General features: G+C 33.5%; 1 protein-coding gene across 4 annotated transcripts; it reads left to right on the forward strand.

The window, feature by feature from the left end:
- Window positions 1-7,846: 7,846 nt before the first annotated feature.
- Window positions 7,847-16,969, forward strand: LOC137837233 (magnesium transporter, putative (DUF803)). 4 transcript variants are annotated; one of them, XR_016520411.1, is made up of 15 exons: window positions 7,847-7,981; window positions 8,090-8,148; window positions 8,538-8,797; window positions 9,243-9,327; window positions 9,408-9,469; window positions 9,664-9,749; window positions 9,852-9,925; window positions 12,301-12,403; window positions 12,485-12,613; window positions 12,701-12,800; window positions 12,905-13,024; window positions 15,487-15,609; window positions 15,687-15,753; window positions 16,317-16,413; window positions 16,504-16,969. XR_016520411.1 is itself a non-coding variant. In XM_090301316.1 (15 exons), the coding sequence occupies exons 3-15, from the start codon at window positions 8,705-8,707 to the stop codon at window positions 16,723-16,725; spliced, it is 1,329 nt and encodes a 442-aa protein (XP_090157442.1). In that variant the 5' UTR covers window positions 7,847-7,981; window positions 8,090-8,272; window positions 8,538-8,704; the 3' UTR covers window positions 16,726-16,969. The 4 variants fall into 4 exon arrangements, 3 of the variants coding, with proteins under 3 accessions (XP_090157442.1, XP_068502272.1, XP_090157443.1); XM_090301316.1 differs by having other exon boundaries at window positions 8,090-8,272; window positions 15,519-15,609; XM_068646171.1 differs by having other exon boundaries at window positions 15,519-15,609.
- Window positions 16,970-19,326: the final 2,357 nt, after the last annotated feature.

A 19,326-nucleotide genomic window follows, 5' to 3' on the forward strand; every position in this document is an offset into this window, starting at 1 on the left:
CATCGGATCTGTGGTGAAAAAGAAGAATTTAGTGGTGTGAATAGTAGTTTCGAATCTTGTTTTATTTTAAATTTCTTACAAAAGTTCTTGTGAGGTTTCTTTTCCCGATTCATTGTTCTTCATTTTCGTGGAACAATTCCTCTTCCGCTTCCTTTTCGGTTCTGAAATTATTGGTTGAGATTGTTGTGTTGTGCTCTTCATCTTGTTCTTCATTATTTTTGGAGCGATTTTGGAAATCTATGATTTGAATCGATTCTGTACTGGATCGTTGAAGCATTGAAGCAATTTGTTGGTGCTAGTGCGAAACGAAATTATCTCAGCGGCGGAGAATAAGTGAACTGTGGTTCGCCTTCAGACGGGGAAAACAGTTTTTGTTGTTTCTTCACTGGAAAATTTTTGTTGTTCTTCGTTGAAGCAGAACGCTTTTTGTTCTAAAATTGTATGGTTTGGTAAATTTCTAAAACTAAAAATTAAAATTCTTCTTGTGCAAACATTATTCATTTTTTTCGCTGTTTGGTGTAACGGTGGAGTGGTTTTGGAATTGTTTAAACGGTGAATCGTAGCGTTGATTGAAACAGTTTTAGTGCGTCAACATGAAAAGTTTCGATTCTGTGTAGTTTTTTTTTTTTTTTTGAAACTGCAGTCAATGTATTTGTTGCTGGAACTATTTTCTGGTTATGCTGTTGCAGTTTCTAATTGGAACTGTGGTTCTGAATTTCATTTGATTTTGGTGCTGTTGTTTGAAGTAAAATTTGCTGGTGCAGTTTAGAGAAATTTTGGTAGCAGCTGAAGTAATTTTTCTGGTTTGGTGCTTGAAAAAATAAATCTGAAAACAGTTTACATTAGAACTGTCAAATTAACATTGTGCAGTACTTTGCAGGTTGATTGTTCACAGTTGAAATTTCTTGGCATTTCTGTTTTTTTTAATGAGAGATCATGACCAATGAATATTGGTAACATGGTTGTGAGAGAGTTGATTTATTGATACCATCAATTAAGTCAATTAATGGGGAGAATTGTGAGGAAGCCGAATTATTGATACTCTCAATTAAATCCGTTAAGGAGAAGAATTATTGAGAATCTTTCCTTAATTTAATGGGAGATTGTGACCAATTAATATTGGTAACCGATTCATAGAATATATTTAAGATGATCATTTAAAAGTTTTTTTGAAATTGTAACTCTCTTCTGAAAATGTAATGAAGCAACCTATAGAGAAAAAGAGAGAATAGATATACACCATGATGGTGAGATTAGAAAACCTAGTGAGATATTAGAAATCCTAGTGAGATATTAGAGAGATGTTGTATTTCATCTTTTTGGATGAGATTGAGTGTTATCCTCATAGTGGGAAGAAACAAATATTGTAATTCTACTTTCATAGTTGTTTCATAGTGGTGGATTCATAGTAGGGGAATTTTTTGAACTAAGTACCGTGGATTTTACTTCTCAAGTTGAGAAAGGTTTTCCCACATTAAAAATGCTATCTGTCATTATTCTATTTGCTTTATTTTCTATTATTTGCTTATTAATTTTGCTTGGACAATTAATTTCTGAATTTTCCCAACAATAGCTTCGTTGACACTGTTTTTCTGTAAACCTATTTTAAATAGTTGAATTAGTTGTGGAACAGTGCTTTGGCTGGAACGCATTTCACTGGCAAAGTTAATTTTGGATGATCTGGTGTTAGAAATAAATTGGTGCAGGACGTTCACTGGTTTTGATTAAAAGAAAAGACAATATAGAATTGGCAGGTGCTGGATTGTGATTGAAATTGTAAAAACCGTGCAAGTGCAACAAGTGGTTGAAGTGAAATTGGAGTTTGAATTCGAAGTTCAAATTGGCGTGAACATTGTAAGCTGATGGAATTTTTGTATTGACACGGTGGGGTCCATGATTTGGAAATTGTCAAATTGGTGAACGTGATTGAGGTGAAAATCTTAGTAATTGTAGAGTTCTAGTGAGACCCAGTGAAGTTGGTGAAATTGATTGAATCTTGGCACAAAATCGAAAATAAAGGTGCAGAGAAACTGGACAAATATTTTTGTTGCATTGGAGATTATTGGTGGGGTCCGTTTGTGAAAATTGGAACAAGTTTTGCACGAAACAGTAATTCAAGTTTATAAAAACAATTGAGATGCTGGATTTTGTTTTTGCAATCTTGTGGTAGGCCCATGATTATAGTCAAATTGAAATTTAATCCTAGCCTCCTAATGAAACCAGAAGAGCATGAAAAGCAAGATTGTTTTTTCCCGCACTTCTATATGTTCTTCTCTCACCTCCACAATTTTTTGTATTTTCAAAAATACTCCTTTATAATATTTCCAGATGCATGATTAGTTTTTTTATTACATAATTCGTAAATTTTTTTTAGCTACCAGATTATGTAATGCGGAAGTCTTTTTTCAAATGTGTCTAGATTACATAATCTGGAAGCTACTCTATGGAGGTGGCACAAAGAAGGATAAAAAGATATTTTCATATTTTGTATGGAGGTGACAGAAGAAGTTATGGAGGTACAGGAAGAAACAGTAAAAAATAAACAATAGTGTTTCACTGTTTTGAGCTAAAAACAATATTGGACTGTACTGCACGTACTAGAGAAGGTTGCTTCTTCCTGCACCTCCATACCTTCTTGTATCAACCCCCCATAAATTTTTCTTATTCCAAAAATATCCTTTTCAATATTCTGGATTACATAATCCGAAAGTCTTTTTTTATATTCAAAATTAGCTTCCGGATTATGTAATCCGGAAGTCTTTTCTATACATAAGATTAGCTTCCGAATTATGTAATCCGGAAGTCTTTTTTTCAGATGTGTTATTAGCTTCCAGATTACATAATCTGGAAGTCTTTTCTAAATATGAAATTGACTTCCAAATTATGTAATCCGGAATTTATCCGGATTACATAATCCATAGACTTATTATTTCAAATCCAAGGGGGTGAAAAAAAAGGATAAAATGGTATTTTCATATTTAGTATGGGGTGGCACAAGAAGGTATGGAAGTGCAGGAAGAAGCAGACTATTTAACTACTGTCAAATATTTGGGCCCAACCACATTGGGCCACGATTTTTTTTTTTTTTTGGTCTTATGCCCCATTGAAATATTGATATTCTTTAACTTTTGTTTTTAATCCATTCTAGAATCATTTTCTAGATAATTCATTTTTAGTGCCTACTTTTTTAGATAGCTTTTAACTCTTTTTTTTGTCTAGAACTTTTGGACAATCTTTGAGTTAGTCTCATCTCTAATCTTTTGAGTTTAGTTTTCTTAATTTTGAATTTTTATTAACCTCTAATCTCCGAGTTGTGATCTTTGAAAAAGTTGACTAACATTGCTATGTAGCATCTTAAAGAAGAAAAAGATCAAGTTAAGGATGACTTCTCTTTAAAGAACAATCAAGTGGAATTTCGAAAGGAAGAGTGATAAACACTTGAGAGGGAGATTGACAAGTTACAAAGATCAAAACATCAAATTTTTGTTTTTCATATTATCACGGTACTTTGTGTTAATTTTTTTCATTCGTAATTTTGTTTGCTTTGTTTGGGAAAATGCTTCCAAAGAAATCCCATTAAAAAACATTGTAATAGTCAACACTTAGTCTTGTAGAAATGTGTCAGTGGACTTAAAGTGTCACTTACATATTCACTTAAGAATTTCGTCTAGATTTGTTTGCTTTATTTTACTTTCTTTTTGTTAATTTCTTGTTTATCTTTTATTTTATAAGTCTCTGTGATATCTAGGGTATATTTCTCAAATTTTATAGTTGACCTTTCTTTGGTCTCTAGCAATGCTGTCAAACTCGTAACTCGGAGGCAGATTGAAAAGGGTATGAAAACTCGTAACTCGACTCGGAAGAGTTGCTATTCGAGTAACTACTATACATAACATAATTAAAAATAGATTCATAATTCATGAAATGGTCAAAATACACAACACAATTTAACATAGATTCATAATTCATAAAATGGTCTAAATACATAACATAACTAAATGGTCCAAATTCATAACATAACTAAATGGTCCAAATATATAACATAACTAAATTCGACTTGCCATCATAAATTATCACCCAAATGAAGTGGAGCAGTGGCAGAGGCAATGAATCGCGCGAGCAGGGGCAATACGTAGCGCGGGCGATGGCGACGAAATGGCGAGCACGAGCGGCGGCGGTGCGACAGAGGCACAAGTTATGAACTTAGGGTTGGGTTTTCATATTAGCGTTTCTTGGTATTCAAATTAGGGTTTCTCGATTTTATTGGGTTTTCAAATTTTTTTGGGTCGGGTCATGGATCATTGAGGCCCAGAGATTGTCTGATCCAACCCTTGGATCGTCGGATCGCTCCGATACGGAAATTTTTTGATCCCACCTCCAATCCAACTTGTTTTATTTTAAAAAGATCGTAAGATCAAAAGATCTAGATCGCGATCTTGACAACATTGGTCTCTAGGACTCTCACATACACACATCTAGAAAATTTGTTTTTAAGCAGTCCTAGTGACTCACCACACTTTCCTAGGCGTGAATTGAGAGAAATATTAACTCTTTAACCTTGAGAGATACTTCCAACTTTTAAAACCTATTTATGAAAAAAAAATATCACTCATTGTTGAATAAAAAATCTTGTGAATATTTTTTGCATTTTCAAAATGAGTGATCATTCTCATGCATTAAGTGTGCGAGGCAGTAATAAGGATCTGAGTAAGGAATATGGTTGGAGAAATAAGACAAGATGTCTAAGAGGTGGGAAAACTAACAGAAAATATGGATAGAAAATTTGATGATATGAAGGATATGATTAACTAGTTTTTAATAAATCAAAATATGAACAAGGATCATACAAATGAGGAGTATAGTCATAGAGATGAAAAGTATAATCATAGAAAAAAGATTCATGACTCCAAGTTTCAAATGAAGGGTGGTATAGTTCTCATCATAATGAATATTATTATCCACCACCCCAAAAGATTATTATAAGCCCAAATATGAACATTTCCCTAGAGAACCAAGGGTAGACTTTCATCACCTTATTAGTTAATCAAAATCTCAATCAAAGTGAAATTAATAACTCAATGTGTTGTTCTACTAAATCAACTCATATGACATGTGAAGCCAGTTGGAATACTACTGGACATGGCATGAAACATGTGCATCTCCACATGACAAAACCTTATTTGAAATCATCCTTCTCAAATGTAAAACCGCCACTTGTCAAATTAGGAATGGAGATAATTTGCTTCAATTTTAGAGAGTCATTTATCAAGTTACGAGTGGAGGAATAATTATGAATATTTGGCACCAATTAGGTTATAAATAAATGTGCTAATCACCATGTAATTCAACTTTGAATTTGATAAAGAAATGCTGTCAATTTTTTAGCAAACCTTTGTCTTCTTTGCTTTTTCCTTATTGCACTTTTGAAGTTTCTAGCATGGAACTTCTTAGAAGTTGGCCTCACCACTTCTAAGCTTCTACTTTCATACTCCAATTCTTTTTATTCTCCACGATTCAATTCATCCATTGAAGTCACAAAACTCCTCCAACAATCCATAACTAAGCTACATATCAAAATAAGTATGAAGATGCATCTTACCAGGCCTAATAAATGACCCAAAAATAAGCCTAATACATGGCCCAAATATAAGCCAATACATGGCTGAAATATAAGCCCAATACATGGTCGAAACACACATACACAAATTTACAAGCCAAAATAAACCTATAATACTCTATAAAAATTACAAGAATAAGAAGATGTAAAAGACTATTAGAAATGGATGTTCTTATCAAAGCTCTATCTTCTTCTATCTTCGTAGTCCAAAGTTGTGGTGGCTTGATGGTCTTCCATAAAAAAATTTCTAGGCTGGATGGTTTCCATCAAGTTGGAACACTAATATTGTAGATAACTCGGTCATTTTTCGTGGAATGGGACATTCCAGCCCGCTATTCGTCTCAGATATGGATGCTCCAATTATTTTAGAAGGACCCATTGCAATTTCCTTTTACCTACTGCCTACCCTTCACGCTACCTCCTTAATCAACTTATTTCCACCACTAGTGTAAAGTAGTACTAATGTAAAGAAATGAAGGAATTATAGATAGATAAAACTCCTCCTTTTTCTTTAAGAAATATGACTTCATGTGTGCTCACCCATTATATAATGCAACACATATCAAATGTCGAGATAAAAACATGGCTCTTCCTTATGTCATGCTCATCACTCGAATGATGAATGCGTTTGAAGTCGATTTATCGCTAGAATCAAGTCTCAAGCTCGGATGGTCCCTTTTGGGAAAACAATAATGAAGAAGTTAAATATCCATCAAGTACATGATGTATGACATGGGAGGGATGACCAGGAGGATGACATAATTGTAATGTACTGTGTTTAATATTTATTATGCACACACTTTGTTAATAAGTTTCACCTCCTACATAAAAAAGGTTAACTACATTTCCAATATTCCACAAACGTTTCTTTCCTTTACACAATTAAAAAATAATTAATTTAACCAAATAAATTTCTGTCAATCATAAATATGTTCCGACAATTTCAGATAATTCATATTTTTTCTAAAGTTAGTTCTTACACAGTACCATAAATAATATTTTAATTAAAAACAATTATAATCCACAAATAATAAATCAAATTAATTTTTTCAACAATTTTTAAATATAAGGACAAATTTATAAACTTACATTTTTATCAATTAAAAAAAATACAATTTAAATCACACCCATCACATTATTTACAAACTTCCTTTACACTTTCAATTTTTTTTACCTTAATCCAAACAACTTATTTTTTCTACTTTTCATTTCAAACACTTTAAATCAACTCACTCAAATCCGTTCTTAATCCAAAGAAAACATATTTCCTTATTTAATTGACTATGTCATATGCTAATTAATAGTAGCATTTATGTTTTAACTGATTATCTCACCTCAGCATTGTATACTGAAATATTTAAAGAAAAAACTTACATATGTTAGAACTATTTTCTAATCCTAAAAATTTTAGGTTAATAGTATATAGTATATTTATGAAGTATAAAATTTTAAAGTTAAACTAGATTGGTCATTAATTAAAATGATATAAGAGGGCGGTAAGAGCGGTCGCTCAAGTCTCACGCCGTTTCTCTTTAATGACCTCGACCCGACAACTTCCTCTCTCTTTCTTTCTTTATCATTTTTTATTTTTCATAATTATCTTTTTCTTCCTTAGCTTCTCGAATGTATGACAAATCTCCCCCTTCATTTTGGACCAAGGAAACGAAAGTCCCACTTCCCTTCTTATTTTAATAATAATAATAATAATAAGGTATTTTTTCATTATAAATATCTTTTAATATACAATTTTTTTTCTTCTGATTTTACCTTTTATTATATCTCATTTTATTAATATAATAAAATATTTTATCATTTCATATAAATTAATTTCATATAAATTACTTAAAAAATAATATTATTTTTTAATATCAGTTTTTATATTACGAAAGAGTATACTTTCATACAAATCTCATATATAAAATAAAATAACTTTTACTTTTAATCACTCTTTATATTCCATTTTTTACTTTTTTAAATTTGACTTAACCAAAATTATTTTTATATATATTACATTTTTATATGTAAAAATCATTTCTATATGTAAAAATTGATTATCCAAAATTATTTTTATATATATATTACATTTTTATATCGTAAAAATTTGAGTAAAAAAAAACACGTGAATACACAGAAGCAATCGCATATTTTCCAATAATAATAATAATAATAATTTTTTGTTTTTATCCACAATTTCAATTTGTATAGTGTTTTTCAACCCTTATTATTATAATTTTATTTTAAATTTTATTTCCCTTCCCTCTGAATCTACCTTTCCTTCTCTATTCCCGTTCAGCCCACGCGTCCAACCTCGCGCTTTCAATTTTCTGTTCCAACAGAAGAGGAAATTGATTGATTGTCTCTCAGGTAATCAACAACCCTTTTCAAGCTTTCGCGCTTCCCAATGGACCCTCCTACACATTGCATTTGGACTTTAATTCAATTTAGTTAATTTTGTTTTTTGCATTGGTTTAGTTGGATCGGTCTCGCGGGTTCAATTTTCTTGCAAACATAGCAGATCTGGGTTCTTCAAGGTCAGGAGCTGCTTTTTTTGGTTTTCTTTCCTTTTCATTGTTTTGTTGGAATGTTTTGTCCCAATGAAATGCTGTAAGATCCGAAGATCGAGGAGTTACATTGTTTCGTTCATTCCCTCAATTGGTTAGATTTTGTGTTCCCATGTAAAAGTTTTTTTTTTCAGTGCACAAAAATTAGTCTTACTTTTTATGGGTTGAAGTTGAATCTGTTGGGTTTGTGTTTTCTGATGGAAGTTTATGTATTTCGTGCTATGCCTTTATTCCTTTCACCTCTTTATAAGCTTCATTAATTTTGCACATAGATCTCCGAAGTATTAGTAGTTAATAATACTGTTGAAGATGTGGATTTTGATTTGATGGTTTGATTTTTGTGTTTGGTGGTGACACAGGAGTATTGTTGCCCTGACTCTGGTGTCTAGAAGAAAGGCTGTTTTCCTTTCTACCCGTGTTTTGCATTGTGTGCAGAGTTTAGAACTAACATCTGATAGACAGAGTGCTTGAATTGGTTTTTCTGCTGCATGTGGTTTCTCCTTCGTGGTGTAACACCGTTTTATTCATGGGGGAGTGGACTGTTGGAGCTTTGATCAACCTCTTCGGAAGTATTGCAATAAACTTTGGGACCAATCTTCTCAAATTAGGGCACAATGAGGTATGGTTGAAGTCTTTTTTATGGTTGGAACCGTTTGTTAAGTACGTCAATTTTTTTTAGAGACATGTTTCTGTCTATTTTATAATGACTAATGAGGTACATAAATTTGCTTTGCTATTGTATTCCTTTTCAGATTTCAGCTGACTTGATAAATATTTACTGAAGTAATATTCATGTACCTTTGTTGTATTCATCTGTATCTTGTTACATAATTGCTTTGGATATTGTATGCATGATTTTTTGGGTTAGGGACTTACGTTATTATAGTTAAGCACTGAAACTTATGGATAATTCCATCTGATTCTGAGTGTAAGAGTTTAGTTTCGTGACATATTACATCTTTGAGTGTCAATATTAACCTGCAATCTGTACTACTATTTCTTGAAAGTTGCAATTTGCAGTATCAAATTATTTGGGAAACCTGAATTTTATTTTTCTTTTGCAGAGAGAAAGACATTTACATGGAAGTGATGGGGTAAATGGAAAGATGACGTTGAAGCCTATTATATATTTCCAGAGTTGGAGAATTGGTATATTCCAATTGCATTTTTATATGGGTTTTGCTCCTTTTATCTGGGTGGCTGGTTCCTGATTTTTGCTTTCATTGCAGGTATCGTATTTTTCTTTCTTGGAAATTGCCTTAATTTCATTTCCTTTGGATATGCTGCTCAGGTACGTTTCCCATGACGTTATTGGGATTTTTTGTTCAGTAACATATTGTGTAGTTTTATGATAGTATGTAGTAGTCTTGTACTTCTTTTGTTTGGTTGGATGTAGTAAAATTTGCAATTTCTTTTGCTTGATTTTGATGGATGTATTTCCACTTATTGTGATTACTGATTCTTAATCTTCTGTGTGTTGTGCAGTCACTTCTTGCCGCACTTGGTTCTGTTCAGTTTGTATCTAACATTGCCTTCGCTTACTTTGTCTTGAATAAAATGGTGACAGTCAAGTATGCTAAATTTGAACTGAGACTACAGTTTAATTTTCTTTTTCACCAAATCTATTTTAGTGATGAGAATTCTTAGTGGGTTAATTGGTGGACTTTTATCAGGGTACTGGTTGCCACAGCTTTCATTGTTCTTGGAAATGTTTTTCTAGTTGCTTTTGGCAATCACCAATCGCCAGGTATGTAACATTTGTCTAGTTCAATTAAACCTTTACTTATAAGTATACGTGTGGAAACAATGTTAATTAATATGAAGCTGATAGGTAGATGTACACAGACGGTATTAAGTATTATTTGCAATCAAATAAATAAATTGTTAATTTGGCAAACAGCAACTAGGTTTTGTATGTTCAAAAGGTAAGAAGCATTTTATACTATGTGGCAACCTAATTTGATTTTTTTTTAATATGTTCTCTATGCTTACTGAATGTTAAGATTCAATCATTGTCAATCATTCTCAAACAATTCAATCATATTATAAATCAATTTTCTTGAGGATATGATTTGATTGCATTAAATAGGGAAATATGAAGTGATTTGATTGCATCAAATATAGAAATATCTTAGCAAATATTTCTCATTATTAATTATTGATTTTATTCCTTCTAATTGTATATCTACTTCATTGTAAGAAATATGTGTATACTACACACAATTACAAGTAATCCTTTCAATTTGGTATCACTGTATCAGAGAGATACCCTCCTCCGAGGCCTGTTTTGTCTCTAATTCGTTGTTAGGTCATGATTTTTTCCTAGACGCATTGGCCCTGACTATGTCACTCTTCACTCTTGGGTAAACAATATTCGCCGCAACATTTTTCCTCTCCTGGAGCCACTACGCTTTCTGGCACTGGCTGTGTCTTTCAAGCATTTTTGCTCTCGAGCAGCCTCTGCACCCATCTAGCACTTTTGCTTTTTGGCAATCCCCACATTCTCTAAGCATTTTTTTTTCTCTTGATAGCCAACACTGTATGTGCTCTCTGGCTGATGCTGCGCATTTTTTCTCTCCTGCAATTGTCTTGCCCTTCGACCATATTTGCTCCTTTGTAGTTGCTATGCTCTTCAAACATTTTTTGCTATCTGATAGTTGTTCTTCGGACCCCTTTTGCTTTCCGGCAGCCACCCATTCTCCAAACATTTTTTGCTCTCTGGCAGCCACTGCAGCGTCCTTGGAGCATTGTTTACTCTGTGGCGGTGGCTACATCCTCTGACCTCTAATGTGAACCTATGATTGAAGCTGTCCTTTTATGGCAACCACCATGCTGTCTGAGTCACAACCTATGAAGCTCGGACACATCAACGGGAAGCTGTTTCCTCGCTTTCGACGTGCTGCTGACACGGGCACGCTATGGGTGGGTGCACGATACGGTATCAAATACTTTAACTTGGGCTTGACGCAGCCCAATCCTTGGACATGTTGGAAGTGATGCGGTTTAGTTCTTGAAGGTGCAGAAAGTGATGCTTCCCAACTCTTGAATGTGTTGTAGTGGCTTCGAACGTGAAAGTAATGAGTCTTTGTATCGGTGCTAGAAGTGATGGCAATGAGCTTTTGTAGTGGCGCTGTTGTCACTCCTCTTGTCATCAACGATAGACACTGTTGTAGTGGCTTTCTCGGCGTGCGCGTGGTGTCCTCATATCCGAGTATAGGTGTCCAATGGACTTGTTGCGACAAAGTCCGGGAAGGTGGAGGGACCAAGGACTTCATGGTGGTGGTGGGGGGAGGGGGGGGGGGGGTCGTCGGAGCAAGAAGTGGTAGTGGGTTGCCGCCATTGGATATCCCTTTGCCCACTGATTCCTCTTTTATTTACATTTATTGCCCTTCTTTGTCTTTTTATATATATAATGCAATATTTTGTTATTTTAGTAGTTTTTGAAATTAAAAAAAATGAAAGAAACCTATTAAACTCTTAAGATTTTATTTAAATTCTTAACTTCTTTGATTATGAAGTATGATTAGTATTTTTGAATAATCTTATAATCATGTAAATATATAACATATAATTGTATAATTTATACAAATATATAATTTATATATATCTACATATGTCGTGTCCCTTAATCATATTTTCGTGTCCGTGTATCCATATCTGTTCTTCTTAGGTCACAGCCAACGACCACCATGTGCCATGAGCTCCTTGGCAAGTCATCTTCTCACACTTCCACCAAATTGATGCATGAAGCTGTTGTCATTATTAACTTTGTTAACTCCAGTAACCAATTCACTGACATGTTCGCTAGACAGGTCTTCTGTTGATCACATTAGTAATAAGTTTGACTCAAGATATGTGACTCATGATACACATGTTCTAGCTTGAGGGGGAGTATAAAGATATGATTTGATTACATTAAAAAGGGAAAAAGGATGATATAGGGTTTAGGGAAATATTTTAGCAAATATTTCTCAGTATTAATTATTGATTTTATTCCTTATTACTGTATCTGTTCTTTATTATAAATAAGAATACCCATGTATGTGCACTACACACAATTATAAATCCTTTCAATAGATTCCAGTGTTGCAAACTAATTTTGGTTAAGTACTTGCTTTTCAGTTTATACGCCAGAGCAGTTGACGGAAAAATATACCAATATTGCATTCCTTCTATACCTTCTAGCTTTGATCTCAATTGTTGCGTTGCATCACTCCATCTACAAGTAATTTGTAGGATTTAAATATTCGTTGCTAGTTTAATCAAACAATTGTTCTTCTTTGTAATTAACATGTGGAATATGCAGGAGAGGAGAACTTCTGCTCGCAGTATCAGGACATGACCTCAGACCCTATTGGAGCATGCTACTGCCCTTCTCATACGCCATAGTTTCAGGTGCCGTGGGTTCATGCTCAGTGTTGTTTGCTAAATCGCTGTAAGTGAGCTACTCCAACACGTTGGCATGCTTCATGACAAGACACAATTGCCATGTAATTTGGACCTAATGTTAACTTTTTTGCAGTTCTAACCTATTACGACTGGCTATGTCCAATGGTTATCAGTTGCATAGCTGGTTCACATATTCCATGCTTCTTTTATTTCTTAGTACTGCTGGATTTTGGGTAAGGCTTTTTCTTGGGTAGTGATTTTTTATTTGACTTTTTCAATTCTTTAAAGTTAAGTGATGACAACTGTGAATAACCCAATCCTTTTCTAATTTCTGCAGATGACCAGGTTGAATGAAGGGCTGTCATTGTTTGATGCAATTCTTATTGTTCCTATGTTTCAGATAGCATGGACTTTCTTCTCAATCTGTACAGGATTTATATATTTTCAGGAATATCAGGTACTTTCTCTTTCACATGATACAGACAGGCAGCGTTTGCTTTTCACAGGCACTCCGTGGAAGTTTTAATTATATTATTGAAGATTAATAATTAAATATCAACTCCTACTTTGATTGAATGGAGTCACTTGAGTATATATTTCAGAAAATCCAATCTGTTACATTGTTTAGAAAACACCATGGGTTTGACTATCAACAAACAAAACCAGACCTAGTCTAGATAATGTAAGTCAATCTCAGATAATTAACTTAATCATGCTTCTATGTACATTTCTAAGTTGTGAAGAAGGGGTATGTCACAGTGTAACGCTTGTTAGTTCAATCACTTGGCACATTTAATGAAATTTCCCATCTAGGTTATAGAAGTTTCTCTCACACTTCAACACCCAAGGAATTAATCTTCTGCTTTTACTTGTTGAGCTTTGAGCCATGGGTCATAGCTTACTGCCGAGGAGCAATGTGAATTTCTAAGTTCTAAAATTACTGCAGAGAATGCATGAAAATCTGTGCAAATTAAATAAAACAGAAACTAAGGAGGGGGATATTGCAAGGTAGTTAAAATATAATTTTTACTCGTATTGGGAGAGCTAATATCACAAATCTTGGGATCTTAAAAATGATTGTAAGATCCTACAAAATTCATAAATAAGGAAAGAGAACATTTCAGTTCAGTTCAGCGGCAGCTGGGTTTTCCCTATACCCAGGGATCTAGACTGTGAAGAGAATAGGAAAACATAAAACTGAGCTGCCAGCAAAAGACAGGTGAACCACTCAGCAAACAAAGGTGCAGAGGAGAACAACCATGGAAGAGATGTAGATGGAAGGAAAAGGGATTCAGCATTGACAGGGTTTTCAGCTTAGAATGGCTGAAAATCGGGGTAAAACGTGCCAATTTGGGGTTTTAGAACCTGGGTATTTTGGGTTGCAACACTGGTAGCAGGTCAAAATCCTCAATGAACTATTTCAGGTGGTGTGGTTGCAAGCTCTCAGCTTTCCTATGAGCTTGCACTGTGATGTCACCCAATCTCACCAAATTGCAACTGAGATCCAGATCGCTCATGGCACTGAAAACCTTGTGCAAAATACAAATTGTAACATATAAATACGAAATAATACAATCTTAGCACCATGGGATGGTGAACTATGGGTATGTTTGGACAAGCTTGGGTATCCAATTTAATTACGTGCTTATTGAATTAGTAAACATTCATAGCAAAAGAATGTAGGAAGCAAAATGAAATAAGTTTCTCAAAGTTAAAATTAACTAATGCATAATTTAAAATTCAGCTACTGGAGAAGCTAATATAAGAAAGCTTCTAAAATGAGCTTATGTATAAAATAATTTTAGTTTATATGCAAATTTATTTATTTTATTCGTTAAGTGTTTATGGAGAAATTCATCTGAAGAAGACTTATATGTAGGTTGTTTCTTTAATTGGGAAAGAAATAGGGTTAAGCTTCTTTTACATAAGTTGTAAGCTGTTCTCTCTCTCTCTCTCTCTCTATATATATATATATATATATATATATATACATAACTGTTAGAAAAGACTGAAGATATGCATAAAAATTGTAATGGTTTGTAAGCAGCCAGAGACATTCATAATACGAAGGAAAATGGAACGGATACAAGGACGTTGGCTATGTCAAGAAACCCTTAAACAAATGGATATCTTCTTCAGTGGGAAAGAAACACTAAAGTGAGGCTTCTAGAGATATGAAGTTGCATATCTACTGAAACCGTCCTGTACTTCTCTAAATTTGTGATAAAAATCTGGTGTAAAATTTTGGTGATGTAACAACTCTGGTCCAAGACGAAGGAATTTATAGAGCAGAGTAGCTTTAGATTTAGAAATTCCTTTTAAAGACCATCAGTGTCCAATAATAGATTGAAAACGCTCAATGTGATCAAACTACAAAATGTTCAAACAGAAATATGGCAGAGTATCTTATAATTGATAGAAGCTGAACTATTTAGGATCCAATAATATTAAATGTTGCTTAACCACGCCTGAAGGGTCCAATCTTGTTTTTTCATTTATCAGATTCAGTGTTATTTGGTTTGAATTATTCCCTTGGTGTTTCTCACTTACCTTACCCTTAGAATAAACTGATTTCAACATTTCAGGTTTTATTCAATAATTTGAAACCAGTTGCTTTTATTATTTTTTTAATTGAATAGACGAAATTTTTTTGAAGAATATAAATACAGCTATTTGCGAAAATTTCTACCAAATGCTGAGATATGCAGCTGATAACTGCAACTTGTCTCATTTATTTATCTGATCTCTGGTCTATATAGTATGTAGACAGAGTCATCTAGTACCTTCTAGAATCTAGAAGTAAATGTTTCTCAAGCTTTGGCTTTTGTATCACTAGTATTTTTTTAATTTTATCTTGGTATGGTGAGTTTTTGTATCATTACTTTGATGATGCTGAATGTGTTTACATAATGAATTTAGGTGTCATGTAAAACTTACCTTCCTGAAAGCAGGTATTTGATGCATTAAGGACAACAATGTTTATACTCGGAATGATGTGTGTATTTATTGGCATTTCTTTACTGGCACCAGATGAATCAAAAGGTAATATAAATTTATAGTTATTTTAGGTTTTATATAATTCAAAGTATGCAGAGATAATACGTAACTATTTTTTTCAGGTCCTGAGCCGAAAGATGGTTCTTTGGATTCCATGGTGTCTTCTGCCACTTCAACAGAAGTGAACAGGTATAGTATAATCTCTTTGTATTATCATAGCAAAAATGATTGATGTACTACTACTACTACTACTTAATGGTATCATCTTACACTTATTCTGTTGGTCTGTTTCAACTTAACAATATCCCACATAAAAAATTACTACCTCCATCCTCATTTATAAGAAAAAAAAATACTAATATCACATAGACTGATTAAATAAACCAGTTAACTGTATTAAATTTTATTAATCTCTTAATATTCATGCCCTTATCATAATGCACAGTACATATTATGATGGTGTAACCAAAAGTTATACATTAATTAAAATTTAAGTATTTTAGGAAAGAGATCAACAAATAAAGTAAAAGGAGCTAAAAATTTGCTTATATTTGAGAACAAAAAAGTTAAGAAGATTGTAATATATTATTATAAATTATGCATGGACCTTCTAAAACAGCCAAAGGTGACTTAAAACTTGTTGATAGAATTATATATCACCATATTTTCTTGTCCTTTATTTCTTCACGAGTATCATACTCGCTTGTCAATGTTGGTAGCTTTCCCTGATGCATATTGCCTGTATATTATAGGCTGGTAGTGTCTCCTGAAGAAGCACAAAACAAAGACCCAAGATCATTTGTCAAAGCAGTGCTAATAAAGATTGCAGATTTGTTGGTCAAGGCAAAGGTATTGTTACTAGGTGCATTGACATTAATTGCGAATTGTACCATTTGTTATGATAAATGAATTTTCAAGCTTCTTGCTATCTCTTTGCAGACTTCTTGCGCACTATCTCTTGGTTTTGGGGAGGATACCATCAATGCTTCATCAGTTCTTGTGATGCCAATGATGTCATCAAGAATGACTGGATTCAGAGGTAACGGACTTGAACGAGCAAGAATTTTGTCCATGAGAAATTCTGGTTGGAGCAAGATCCCAATGGATGAAGATGCTGGGAAATTGCTTGATACTAGTTCAGTTGTTCCTCCTAGCCCTTAAAGGTTGTTGATAGTCAAAGGATGTCCCACGGTATCATTTTTTCCCTTGATTTTCCTTTTATTTTATGATTGGAATAGCTGAGATACGAAACCATCATAATTCAATTTATTTGCTCTGTTAGCATTCATGTAATAGGGAAGAAAAGGATAAAAGAATTGTTGTATATTGTATATATACATATTGTAAATTTTTGCTTGCATAATTGAAATTTTAAAAAAAATGTACGGAAGTTTTATTCTTGATAGTGGTTTTTGCCAGACAGTTTAGCTATTAATTTCCAATGTATTACTGGTGAGGTTACAAAATTGTAAATTGGGACCTACGAATTCGAAGACTAGCTATGTTGTTAGGTACTAAAAAACATGTATTCTTTAGATATATCCATGCATTTTTCTTTTGTTTCTACACCTAATCCATTCTAAGGGATTTGCATAATTGTTTTCCCTTTGTATGACATTGATCTATCTTTCTGTTTGACTATCATTACAATTTGTGATGCCATATTTTTATAACAGATTATTCTTATATTTCAATTAGACCAAATGAGCAATTTAATTCTTGGGATTATACTTTTGTTATATTTGTTTTTGAAACTAAAGAAAATCAAAGTTCTTTAAAAATACAAGGGTTCAATTAAGTTTCTAATATTAAAATTTTTTTTGATCTCTAAACATTTTATTATTATAATTATTATCATCATCTCAAGTCTTAGAATAAAATAATAAGAATATATAATTTCAGGGGGTTAGAAAAAATCCTTAAATGATTATATATATTTTTTTAATTTAAAGGACTAATAGATAACTGAATAAGTTGTTTATTCCTTAAAAAACAAGAACTAACGATGACCATAATTTTATTGGTGAAATAAAGAGACATCAAAACCTAAAACTAAAGATGACCAAAGCAAACACAGCCAGAAACAGCGAATGAAGGTACAATTGCTTCTTTCTTTCAATTACTTGGTTGGAGATAAGTTGCAGCAACTTTCAGGTAAGTATGGAGTATTTAACACACAACACAACCTGCTTCTTAATTTGGTAAGTCTGTTGCCAAAATTAACAGATCTTAGGTTTTAATTATATAAACATTTAATCTTGATTACAATTTTTGGATTCTTGTTATTTATTTATATTTTTCATGATTTTCTTTTCTATTTTCTGTAATTTATAGGGGTTTTGGATCAATTTGCAATTGTTTTAGTAGTGGAGCTAAAGAAATCGATTTTACCTCTTCTCACGTTTAATAATGGGATTCCTAATTAAGTTTGGATTTCAAGTAAAAGAAAAGTTTAGAATTGTTCTGTTAGGGAGATGTGACCTACAAAACTATTGAAGTCTTCCTCCTTCGATCGGGCAGGTTGTTGGGTGCTTGACTGGAGTCCTTCTCGTCTTCGTGTTTCTCCTTCGGCTTTCGGTCTTGGGTGAACACCGAATGGGGGGTACCTGCGGAAGGCAATCCGACGCTCAAGTCAATAAAGTGGGTGATCGGTATTCAGGTAGGTGCATAGTAATAAATGACGTACCTTTCTCCTTGGGATGTGTGTTATTTATATTATTTTAATGGGCTTACCTCATTGGGCCTGATTAGTGGAATGGATCACACTTAGGGTTGCATTACCAAATCCTTAATGATGGCTTAGCTTCACTAACCTTCGTTTGAGCGTTAACGGTTATACGTGTCAGTCGGTCTAGTCGTGCGTGGTGTGTCAGTCGGTTGGCCAGGGAGACAGAGACACGTCAACGTGTGTCTCGGTCATCTCGGTAAGAGAGGCCGAGACACGTCATGATGTCGGTCGGCCATATCAGTACAGTTGCCCCCTAGGCTCGAGGATGGATACATCCGATGAGTCTTGAATGGTTGGTGTCGGTCGACCGGGTGGTTTCCCTTGTCTCGCCCAAGTTTCCATGGTCTTGGCTAGGTTTTCTGGTCTCGTCCACACTAGTATAGTTATGTCTCAAACTATAACCTAATTTCGTTTTGCGATATTTCTATCTTTTTTTCTCTCTTTAAAATGTAAAATGAAATAAATTAAAATAAAAAGAATTCCTGTATTAACTAAAATTAATTTATAAAAACTGTATTATATAAATTTCTTAAAAAAATACTTTTAACCTTTATATAAATGTCAACAAAATCAATTAATATATTCTACCTTGTAAGTGAAGAGTGTATCCAGAGAGAGAAAAGGAAAGGGACACCTAAAGAAAGAAGGAAAATACTATTTCAGTAATTTCAATGAAAGCATGCATTGCACACTACATAATATCCTTTACACTAACATCCCCCCTTTAACATAGGAGAGAAGAGGGATCAAACACTCTAAGTTTACGCTTGAAAGAATGAAAAGATGATCTAGAGATAGGTTTGGTTAAGATGTTTGCAACTTGATATTGAGATGGTAAATGAATGAGAATCAAACTCTTGGCAAGAACATGATCCCTGACAAAGTGCAAGTCCAGCTTGAAGTGTTTGGAGTGAGAGTGCAAGATAGGATTTACAGCAAGTTGATTAACACTTAGATTATCACATTACAATTTTGGTAGAGGAAGAGCGAACCGGAGCTCACGCAAAGAGACTTAATCCAAATGATGTCAGCAA

Source organism: Phaseolus vulgaris, chromosome 4, assembly GCF_051622355.1.
Source record: "Phaseolus vulgaris cultivar YP4 chromosome 4, ASM5162235v1, whole genome shotgun sequence".
Classification (NCBI taxonomy): Eukaryota; Viridiplantae; Streptophyta; class Magnoliopsida; order Fabales; family Fabaceae; genus Phaseolus; species Phaseolus vulgaris.

Excerpts from the sequence above, each read along its gene's own strand:
- LOC137837233 (XM_090301316.1), top strand. The coding sequence starts at position 8,705 with ATGGGGGAGTGGACTGTTGGAGCTTTGATCAACCTCTTCGGAAGTATT. Across the intron at positions 9,470-9,663 it reads CCTTTGGATATGCTGCTCAG|TCACTTCTTGCCGCACTTGG; the intron begins GTACGTTTCCCA and ends TGTGTTGTGCAG. Across the intron at positions 9,750-9,851 it reads AATAAAATGGTGACAGTCAA|GGTACTGGTTGCCACAGCTT; the intron begins GTATGCTAAATT and ends GACTTTTATCAG.